At 37.3% G+C, this 11,074-nt stretch overlaps 3 protein-coding genes across 3 annotated transcripts; all 3 read right to left on the bottom strand.

The window, feature by feature from the left end:
* Positions 1 to 3,877: 3,877 nt before the first annotated feature.
* LOC101306010 lies at positions 3,878 to 4,711 on the bottom strand. Its single transcript, XM_004292246.1, has one exon. The coding sequence runs from the start codon at positions 4,709 to 4,711 to the stop codon at positions 3,878 to 3,880; it is 834 nt and encodes a 277-aa protein (XP_004292294.1).
* Positions 4,712 to 5,826: 1,115 nt separating this feature from the next.
* On the bottom strand, positions 5,827 to 6,648 carry LOC101305723. Its single transcript, XM_004292245.1, has one exon. It carries the CDS (start codon positions 6,646 to 6,648, stop codon positions 5,827 to 5,829), a length of 822 nt encoding a protein of 273 aa, XP_004292293.1.
* A 2,106-nt stretch (positions 6,649 to 8,754) lies between these two features.
* On the bottom strand, positions 8,755 to 9,579 carry LOC101305433. The gene has a single exon (XM_004292244.1). It carries the CDS (start codon positions 9,577 to 9,579, stop codon positions 8,755 to 8,757), a length of 825 nt encoding a protein of 274 aa, XP_004292292.1.
* Positions 9,580 to 11,074: the final 1,495 nt, after the last annotated feature.

Genomic DNA, 11,074 nt, shown 5'->3' with positions numbered 1-11,074 from the left:
AATAGAGAAGACAACACATTTAATTTAAACGTTAGTCCGCTATATATATATATATATATATATATTGATGAACATATCAAAGCATGAATCAACTAGTGAAACAATGCCATGTGCTTATCTATATATCAAGAACAGAGAAACAATTGAGGTATCTAGGTGGGAGTCTTTTCTTTTTCGGTCATTTTTTGATTAGTTAACATGACAATCATACGAGGCTTCTAGGGTTTGATTAGTTGATCTAGGGTTTATGGTCGGGTTCAAAATATGGGCACATATTATAACAATAGATTCAAGAACAAAGAAACTGATAGGAATCATTGCAAAATCATTATCAGATCCATGAATTTTCAAGGAAAGAGAGGCTAGGAAAAACCCTAGAAAGGAGGTTTTCATGTACCAGAACATGGAGCGCGTTGTTTCGCAAAAAGAATCTAGTCGGATGTTGGATTGTTTTGGGGTCTTGCTATTTATGCCGGCGGCTTCATAATCCCCCAGAATCAAATCCTATACAATCCGTAGGTTTTTTAAATACCCTTGCACTTGTTTGGATTTAAGAAAAGTTTTCATTGAATAACCTGAGATTTTTGTGGACTTGAAATGTTAACTTTAAAATCCTGATTGAATACCCCAATATTTCTATAAACTCTTTAAAAGTTGTAATAAATCTTCATTGAATACCCACAAACTTCACAAATCTTAAAAAGTCTTTTAAAACACCTTAAAAATCAAATGTGTTTGCCTTTGCCAAACCCTAATACCCTATATATTCACAGTTTGTCCCATCAGAGCCACATTAGGGCATAACCCCTAAAGATCGACGATCATTATTTTGATTCATCTCTCCAATCTCCATAGCGCAGTGATACAGAAGCCACATATATGTTTGCCTTGGAAATCATTGATTAATGATCTCCATTGAGACAATTGGAATCTTGACACCAGCTTGACATTTGATGTGTAGGGTAGTTTGAAGTTTGAATAAGTCTGCTTGGAATTACCAGCTCTCAGCCTCGTGCATCTGGTAATAAGTTTCATGCCGTTAATTCCTTTTACTCTTCTCATTATAGATTTGTAGGTTAAATGAAAGAAATCACTTTACCATTGATATTCTAGATTGCTAACCTCGCCATGGTACGTAATTGGAATTGGTACGTGGTAGCTAGGGTGGATATTAGTTTCTGTATGTCGTTACTTGCAAACTTCCATTCTCTGTAATTCTCAGTTTATGTTAGCAATGGAGGATAGTAAATTCGTAATCAACAATTCAACATGCCTACATGATTGTTTTTTTTGATGTAAATAAGAAAGAAAGAGTAGTGGTAATCACTAATTCAAGCAAACGAGTGATTCTCATTATGTATATTAATCTGATATCTGAAGATCTACGCATGTATGTATATCCTTCATGTACAAAATTGATGTAAGAGCTAATATCTAATGGTTTAGGATGTTGAGAAGGGAGACTCTAGTTTTGATCAATTGCCTAAATAGGCTTTCAAGTCCTTCTTCTTGGTCTTGAATGCATGACTCCAGATTGTTCAGCTGGTTCTGTGCATTCTTGAGTGACTTCAATGCAGCATCGATCTCTGTAAATTCGTTTACTTTTGATTCTTCCTCACAAGCTACTTTCTTTGATTGGACTATCTTGGAAACCAATGACCAGCTGCTAGGCTTGGACTTTGGCCCAGAGATGAAGGAAAGCACTGATTCAAACACGGAGACAGTGACTGCTTCAAAATCTCTGAGCTTGCTAACAATGGTGACTTCTTCCTTGTGGACAGAAGAGTGAGCGGATTTGCTTGCTGTTGCCTTAAGGTTTTCCAATGCCTTGTGGATTACCTTTTTAACTGTCTTCCTGGAGGTTAAGTATTTTCTTGCCTCGCTTGTGAGCACTGCAGAATCATCTCCATGCCTCCTTCGAATGATTGATTGAAGGTCTTGTACACACTCCTTGGTTTGTGATAGGGCATCCTTGGCAATGGTGCATACATCCAAGAGCCGGAGAGAGCCTTCTAAAAGCTCATTAGCCCAAATCCGATGTTTCTCTGTTGCTAAGGCTTGTTGGGTGAGGGGCAGCTGCAGCAACCTATCAACACAATCATGCAAGTTCTGGAGATCACTTAATTTGTGGCTTATTGATGATGATGAAGATGTGCATGTGGCTTCAGAAGACCTCAGTCTGCATAAATGTTCATCAACTTCTTGAATTATGGGGTGTGGCCTAGAGGGGAAGCTGTTAGATCGAGTGTGGAAAGCCATTACTTCTTTGTGCTTTGGAAGTAAGAAACCAAGAATAGAAGAGTTAATTTATAGATGCAAGTAATGTACAGTTTAGAACGATCAGTTGCTCTCCATCTGCAGCTGCTTAATATATAGGACTTGGTTTGGACTTTGGAAGGGAACATGGAATCTCATTCACCACAATCATCAGTGAGGTAACATGATTTCAATTTGGATTTAATCATTTAAATGTTCCCTAGGCAAATGTCTCTTCCTACACCAGCAAACCAACTCATCACCTGATTTGTTTATCATTTAAGCTCTCTTATTGGACAGCGATGGCATTAAGCTCTCTTAGTGTGATGATGCGAAAATCCTGCATCTAATCTTATGTATGTGATTTAATTTGTTAATCTTAGTTAGGCTGTTCCCCAACAGAATGAAAACCAGAAACAAGTATCTTTATGACTAAGAGCTAGTTTCGGGTCTGAGTCTCCCATGTTTATTCCCACTTCTCAGTCCATATAATATTAAATCTGTGTATAACCATTTCCTGGGGATAACTGGAAATTTACATGAAGTCAATTTGATTGTGCAGCAGTGAAGAGCAGGGATTTCTGTTGAATGCGACATTTGGCCTAGTGATTTACCTTCCTTCCACGGTATTCCAGCATCTCCATATTGGACACATGACTGATGGGAGCAACAAATTAACCTCTCAACCCTCTCCAATACAGAAAGAAGGTGGTAAGATATCTTTTCTTCCAAACGTTATCCGAGTATGTTAGTTTATGCAGTATCCCCCATCTCTGGCATCAGTATAACTGAACGTTGGATAATATGCTCCATGCTGTGTTTTGAAAAATGGTGATAATGAAGCAATGCGCGAGTGGATTGACACCTTTCTCATTTCCAAGAAAAGGCAAGTATCTGTTGCTTAATTACCCATCTGTATCTATACGTTTTTGTTCTCTTCTGTTTCTTAAACTTTCTATGCTAAACTGGGTCTGTGACCTTAGCTATTAGATTTATAATGAAGGCAGAAATGAAGCCACCTCTTTAGAAGTAGTTAATTGACATTAAGATGTAAGCCTATTATGAAGCCTTCTAAATATTTCATTTTGATATTTTCAGATATTGTTCCTCAAACAGAAAACATGGAGCATATGTTTACTGCTTAGTACCTGAATGCATGTGAAAATAATGTCCTCATCTCCTTTAAATACAAGTTTTTATGGTTTATGATTATCTTCCTTGAGACACATAGAATCTTAACAGCCTTGTCAATTTATAATTTCTTGCAGAAATGCCATGTGACAGCTTCAACCATAATAATGAAAACTCCTGTAGTTTACCATTCAGATTTTCAGTTAACATTGAGAGTTTTCATTTTACAGTTCTTTTACTGAGGGAAACCTATTTTTTCATTTTCCTTTCACTCAGTTTATTTTCATTTCCATCTTGTAAGATTTTCAAAGAACAACAAATATATCAAAGAATTGGCCAATAAAGAGTTCTATAAATGAAACTAAAGAAGTAATGAATTCGAGTAGAAGAGTATATATATCAGTATGCATTAATATCGATTTGATATCAAACGAGGTATACATGTATCTATGGTTTTTTATGTACAAAATTGGTCAAAAAGCTAGTATATCTAGTGGCTCAGGATGTTGAGAAGGGAGGCTCTATTTTTGATCAACTGCCTAAATAAGCTCTCTAGTCCTTCTTCTAGATCTTGAATGCATGACTCCAGATTGGTAAGCTGGTTTTGTGCATTGTCTGAAATCTTGAGTGACTTCAATGACACATCTACCTCTGCAAATTCATTTAGTTTTGGTTCTTCATCACAAGCTATTCTTTTAGACTGCACAATCTTGGAAACCAAAGACCAGCTGCTAGGCTTCAACTTTGTCCCAGCGATAAAGGACAGCATGGATTCAAAGACTTTAAGAGTGACTCCTTCAACATCCCTTAGCTTGCTAACGATGGCAATCGTCTCTTGGTCTTTGTTGGCGGAAGAGAAAGGGGATCTGTTTTCCATTGCCTTCAGATTTCCCAAAGCCTTGACGATTGACTTCTTCACCATCTTCCGAGAGCTCAAGTATTTCCTGACCTCACTTGTGAGTCCATTTTCACCTCCCCGCTTTCTTCTAATGATTGATTGAAGGTCTTGTATGCACTCCTTGGATTCTGAAAGGGAATCCTTTGTGGTGCTGCAAATATCCAAGAGCCGGAGAGAGCCATCCAATAGCTCATTATCCCATTTCTGTTGTTGCTCTTGTGCTAATGCTTGTTGGGTGCCTTGCAACTGAAGAAACCTATTGACACAATCAAGCAAGTCTTGCAGGACGCTTAGTTTGTGGCTTATTGATGATGAAGATGTGGATGTGGCTTCAGAAGACCTCAATCGGCACAAATGCTCATCAACTTCTTGAATGAGAGGGTGCAGCCGGGAGGGGAAGCTGTTAGAGCGAGTGTGGTAAGCCATTTCCTGTTTGTGATTTCTGAGATGATAGAAGACCTTGTAGATTATGTACAATTGAAACTGATGGGTTCTTTCCTAATGCATCTGCTTAATATATAGTGCTTGTTTGAGAGGGGGACAATGAATCTCATCCACTTCAATCACCAGTGAGAGGTAAGGTAATCTATTTTTTATTTGGATCTAAATGTTCCCTAGGTAATGTCTTTGCAATGTCCCTTCCCAACCAGCATACCAGCTGATGAACTGTTATATTTTGATAAAATATGATCAGCAAGTGTGCTTCTATAATGTTACAATCATTCAATACTATATAATTGGCATTTCTGCCATCCATATGCATCTCATTGTTGAAGAGACACCAGGCAAGGTCTGCAATCTGCTTTAATTTTTGACGCTGCATTTTGTTTCCATATTATAAAGATTGGTATGCTGCATTTTGTTTTCATATTAAATTGAAGCAGCACAGCTTTCATTGTAATAAGATGGGTCTGAGATTTGAGTCTGCCATGTAATTGCCATTGTTTCCTTTGCTACGCTGCATTACCTGTCGACTGTATGGCACACAATGCAGAAACAACAAGAACATTAAAGAAATGACAAAAAAAAACAATTCAATTAAATTTTATTTGCATCCCATGAAAGATGAATTACTAACATCACTAAATCTAGTTCAGGACCATCGTATCTTCCCAAAACCTAATTTCCCAAGGTTTCAATTAAAAAGGAAACTGAAATTGGTAGGAAAGGAGCTTCACTGTAACTATCTGGTATATTTACCTTACAAAGCAATGGGATTACACGTACATTTATTGGTCTTCCAACTTATTAATAATCATCTGAAACACATCAATTTTCTTCTAAAGCTAAATCAGCTCGATGCTTTTGCTGCGAGTTGCTAAAACTCTTGCATAATATTGGAGGTTGTTGATGGTAGCAGTGGTTCCTAAGGGTTTCTGCAATCTCATCAGGATCCTTTTGGCATCACAGGCGTTCTTTTGTTAGATCGATGTTCATTCAAACTTCAATGAAAGAAAATAAGAGTAGTGGCAATTAAGCAAAAGAGTATCTCATTATGAATGTATGTGTTTCATGTACAAAATTGATCTAAAATCTAATATCTAATGGTTTAGGATATTCAGAAACGAGACTCTAGTTTTGATTAATTGCCTAAATAGGCTTTCAAGTCCTTCTTCTTGGTCTTGAATGCATGATTCCAGATTGTTAAGCTGGTTGTGTGCACTCTTGAGTGACTTTAATGCAGCATCCACCTCTTCAAATTCATTTACTTTTATTTCTTCTTCACAAGCTACTTTCTTTGATTGCACTTTCTTGGAAACCAATGACCAGCTGCTAGACTTGGACTTTGGCCCAGAGATGAAGGATAGCACTGACTCAAACACTGAGACAGTGACTGCTTCAACATCTCTCAGCTTGCTAACAATGGTGACTTCTTCCTTGTTGACGGAAGAGAAAGTGGATTTGTTTACTGGTGCCCTCAGGTTCTCCAAAGCCTTGTAGAGTACCTTTTTAACTGTCTTCCTGGAGGTCAAGTATTTCCTTGCCTCGCTTGTGAGCACTGCAGAATCATCTCCATGCCTTCTTCGAATGATTGATTGAAGGTCTTGTACACACTCCTTGGTTTGTGATAGGGCATCCTTGGCAACGCTGCATACATCCAAGAGATGGAGAGAGCCATCTAATAGCTCATTAGCCCACTTCTGATGTTGCTCTTGTGCTAAGGCTTGTTGGGTGAGGGGCAACTGAAGCAACCTATCAGCACAATCATGTAAGTCTTGAAGACCACTTAGCTTGTGGCTTATTGTTGATGAAGATGTGGATGTGGCTTCTGAAGACCTCAGTCTGCACAATTGTTCCTCAACTTCTTGAATGATGGGGTGTGGGCTTGAGGGAAAACTGTTAGAGCGTGTGTGGTAAGCCATTTGTTTTTATTTTATTTTATTTTGAGATGATAGAAGACTTCTTAGTAGATTTGCAATCGAAAATTAAAACTGATGAGTTCTTTCCTTCTGCATTTCTCTCCATATATAGTGTTGATTTAGGAGGGGGGCAAGGAATCTCATCTACTTCAATCGCAAGTGATAGGTAACATGATTTCAATTTAAATCTAAATGTTCCCTAGCTAGGTGATCTTATTGCATTGTCTCTTCCTGCACAAGCATACCAGCTCATGAGCTGATTTATTTTGCTGAATAATGTCACCACTGTGGTATTATAATGTAACAATCTTTAAATGATGATTAACATATTGGACAGCGATTGCACGAGTGCCATTGACCCTTTGTTTACTTAATTATATGTGGTGATGCGAAAACTATGCAGGCATCTTAGCCATTCTTCTTATATGTATGTGATTGTCTAATACTTTATATACCTTGTTCCCCAACGCAAAGAAAACCAGCTGAACAAACATCATTTTAATTAGAAGTGTGTTGGAGACTTGGAGATCTCAGTTTGCCGTGGCCACTTGATTTCCAAGCAGTCCAGTTAAAATTTCCCTGCAGACAATTGAAAATTTACTTGTGGGAAAATTTTAGGGGCAACTAAGAGCAACTGGAGTTTCTGTCTGCTATTTTTTTTCCGATGAAGAGAAGAGAAGGTTTTTCGGTCAGTTGATTGAATGTTTACTCAGATTTTCTGTTGTTATTTCTGTTTTGTTCGTTTTAATTACCAAACAAAACACGAAATGCCACTCTTTAGTTCCTCTTTGGATTTAAATATATGGTAACATAAAACTCTGCCAATCTGAGTAGTGTAAGATCTTTCTAGTAGTTTTTATATATGTATGGTCTAGTTATTTTTCTGGCTGCTGGTCGTTAGGATCAGTAGCCTATTTGCTTTGCATTTTTAGGTAGTTAATTAGAGGGATTATTCATCTCTGCTTACCTATATACAGCTGAGATTTTATGTTTGATAATCAAAATGAAATAGGTGTACCGTGTATTGTATGCTATTTTGTAATCTGTTATTTGCCTTTCAGTGATGCACTCGGTAAGTTTAGTTTCCATAGCTTGTAGCTACTAGCTAGTCATGTTAATTGGCTTCCTCAAATGTAATTTCATGTGGTAGTGAGGTATTAGGTGTTATGTAGTAGTGATACACAATCTCCTTCTAGAGTGAGATCCCTCTTTGAAATTAAAATATGGAACTCCTTATTTCGCTCACTTTCAGGTCGTATTTCCACATTTCAACCGTACAATGTCTAAAACACAGTGTGTAGATCATTCCTGCTAAGTTTCATCAAATTTGAAGATCATTTGGGTACCGAATTAGATTAAATAAATCAACAGAACAAAAGTTGTCCAAACAAAACCGTTCGTGTAAATTATGATTATGGAAGCTCAAATGATCTTCAAATTTGATGAAACTTTGCAGGAATGATCTACACATTGTGTTTTAGACATTGTACGGTTGAGATGTGGAAATACGACCTGAAAGTGAGCGAAATAAGGAGTTATGCACTTTAATTTCAAAGAGGGATCCCACTCTGGAAGGGGACTATATATATATATATATATATATATATATATATATATATATATATATATATATATATAAGCAAAGAACCCTAATGACAATTTGTAATGTCATTGACTAGTTACTGATTATTGATTAATGATCTGCCACGAGATAATCGGAATTCTCATAACCATGACATTTGATATATATAGTTTGAACAAACTGAACAAATCTCATATGAATTACCCCTCAGCCAAGTAATTTCATTCAACAATCCCATATGAGATCTGGGTATTTACCTCTCATAATTGACTTTTCGTTGAGAATTTCAGTTGATTTATACAATTTAACTTGTGAATGGACAGTAGGGTACTAATTTTCCCATTGATAGACAACATCCATAGGATGTAACTTCGATTTCAGAAAGACAGAAACCATGATCGGTCCTTGAGAAAATGAATGCTTTTGAAGGGAGAAATAGTAGTACTGATAATTCAGGTAAAAGAATATATCATTTAGTATACTTGTGGATGTTTTTCATGTACAGAATTGATCAAGAAAGCTAAAATTTAGTGGTTGAGAATATTGAGAAGGGAGACTCTAGTTTTAATCAGTTGCCTAAATAGACACTGGAGTCCTTCTAATTGGTCTTGAATGCATGACTCCAGATTGCTAAGCTGGTTCTGTGCATTTGCATTCTTGATTGACTTAAATGCAGCATCCACCTCTGCAAATTCATTTACTTTTGCTTCTTCACAAGCTATTCTTTTGGACTGCACCACCTTGGAAACCAAAGACCAGCTGCTAGGCTTCGACTTTGGCCCAGAGATGAAGGAGAGGACTGATTGGAGCACTGTGAGAGTGACTGCTTCAATATCTCTCAGCTTGCTAGCAACAGCGATAGTCTCTTGGTTGTTGTCGAGTGAAGAGAAAGTGGATCGGTTTGCCTTCAGATTCACCAAAGCCTTTTGGATTGTCTTCTTCATCATCTTCCTTGAGGTTAAGTATTTCCTAACCTCACTTGTGAGGACACCAGATTCTTCTCCACCCCTTCTTCGAATGATCGATTGAAGGTCTTGAATGTACTCTTTGGTTTGCAATAGAGAATCCTTGGCAATGCCACAAACATCCAAGAGCCTAAGAGATCCATCTAATAGCTCACTAGTCCATTTCTGATTCTTCTCTTGTGACAAGGATTGTTGGGTGAGTGGTAATTGAACCAACCTATCAACACAATCATGCAAATCCTTGAGACCACTTAGTTGGTGTCTTATTGATGATGAAGATGTGGATGTGGCTTCTGAAGACCTCAATCTGCACAAATGTTCATCAACCTCTTGAATGATGGGGTGTGGCCCTGAGGGAAAGCTGTTAGAGCGAGTGTGGTAAGCCATTTTCTTTTCTGTGGTTTATGAGATGATTGAAGTTGATGAAAAGTTGAAACTGATGAGTTATTTCCTTCTGCATCTGCTAAATATATAGTGTTGGTTTAGAAGAGCGAGGGACAAGGAATCTCATCTACATCAATCACCAGCAAGAGGTAACATGATTTTGATTTATATCAAAATATTCCCTAAGAAATGTTTATGCAATGTCTCTTCACAGACCAGCATACCAACTCATGGGAACTGGCGAACTGATTTGTTTTTCTGAAAAATCTCACCAGTGTGGTATTATAATGAGTTTAGCAATAATCATTCAATTATAATTTAACATATTCGACAGCGATTGCATGAATGCCATTAGTGAATTGCATAAAGATCCATAAAATTTGCAAAGCACGAGTGGCATTGTATTACAAGAACAAAACCATGGTTTCTCACCTTCTTATTTAGGTGTCAGTTCAGGATCCACAGCTAATTACTGATCATCTTGTCTTACAGATAATCTTCATTGTTGTCGGAAACCCAGCATCTGTTAGACCTGTACATATCAAGTTGTCTAGTCAAATACACACGGCTAGCCTGATAGGCATCTTGTTAATTGATCCAAGGTTCTTGTCTGGAATGCGTTGTGAGATATATAGAATAAGTAGCAGATGGAATGGCATGTCATCAAGCAGAAGCAATGGGAAATGCATGGGATATAAAAACCAGTTGGTAGGCATTTGGTTTTTTTTTTTTTGGTACGAAAAAAATGTTGAATGATTCTGACATACACAGACCACATGATTATGTTTAATGAATGCAAACATTATGTTACGAACTAACAATAAACATAAAATTGAACTTATCAATTTCCCGGGCAGAGCGCGATGCAGAATTCATTTCCAGGGAAGACGTCAGCCATGGCTGGAAATCCGTGTAGAAGAGCTATAAGCCAGATTTTTCTATATATTGCAGAAGGTACAATATCTACAATTTTAATGGTTAATCCTGCAATAAGCATATGATGTTGTTACCTTATTGAAGATACTCATGGTATACTAGAAGTATAATGTAGTTGGGTGGTGGATTGGTGATATACTGGTTTGGAGACATTGCATAAACATCGGCGACATAGTTTTGGGATATAAAATCATGTGAGTTGAAGGAAGATGAGCTGCGCTCCCGTCTACCACACCATGTAATATACAAGTTAAATATCAAAAAGTCACATAATTAAATTCACTACTACAATCTTCCCCAATGGGACAGACCAAAGGCCACTAAAACTCATCAGTGCCAACTATGAATAGTTTTGCACTGATGAAATATCAGTGAAGGTATAAGGATAGTTAGCAATCCTTTTATCCTGCAAAACACCTTGAGATGATGTTATCTGATAAAGAACAAGTGGCACTAATATCCCTTATGGTTTCAGGTAAAACATGCATCTGCATATCACTGTTTTTCACAGAGGTTAGCAGTTTCGCTTGCTATCATAGTACTGAGTCTGTTGCTGTCCTGA

Source organism: Fragaria vesca, linkage group LG2 (genome assembly GCF_000184155.1).
Source record: "Fragaria vesca subsp. vesca linkage group LG2, FraVesHawaii_1.0, whole genome shotgun sequence".
Taxonomy (NCBI): domain Eukaryota; kingdom Viridiplantae; phylum Streptophyta; class Magnoliopsida; order Rosales; family Rosaceae; genus Fragaria; species Fragaria vesca.
The sequence above is the reverse complement of the archived record's forward strand: the minus strand, read 5'-3'. Positions and strand labels throughout refer to the sequence as shown.

What these genes read in the sequence shown, in the direction of transcription:
- LOC101306010 (XM_004292246.1), bottom strand. Translation starts at nt 4,711, where the DNA reads ATGGCTTACCACACTCGCTCTAACAGCTTCCCCTCCCGGCTGCACCCT.
- LOC101305723 (XM_004292245.1), bottom strand. Translation starts at nt 6,648, where the DNA reads ATGGCTTACCACACACGCTCTAACAGTTTTCCCTCAAGCCCACACCCC.
- LOC101305433 (XM_004292244.1), bottom strand. Translation starts at nt 9,579, where the DNA reads ATGGCTTACCACACTCGCTCTAACAGCTTTCCCTCAGGGCCACACCCC.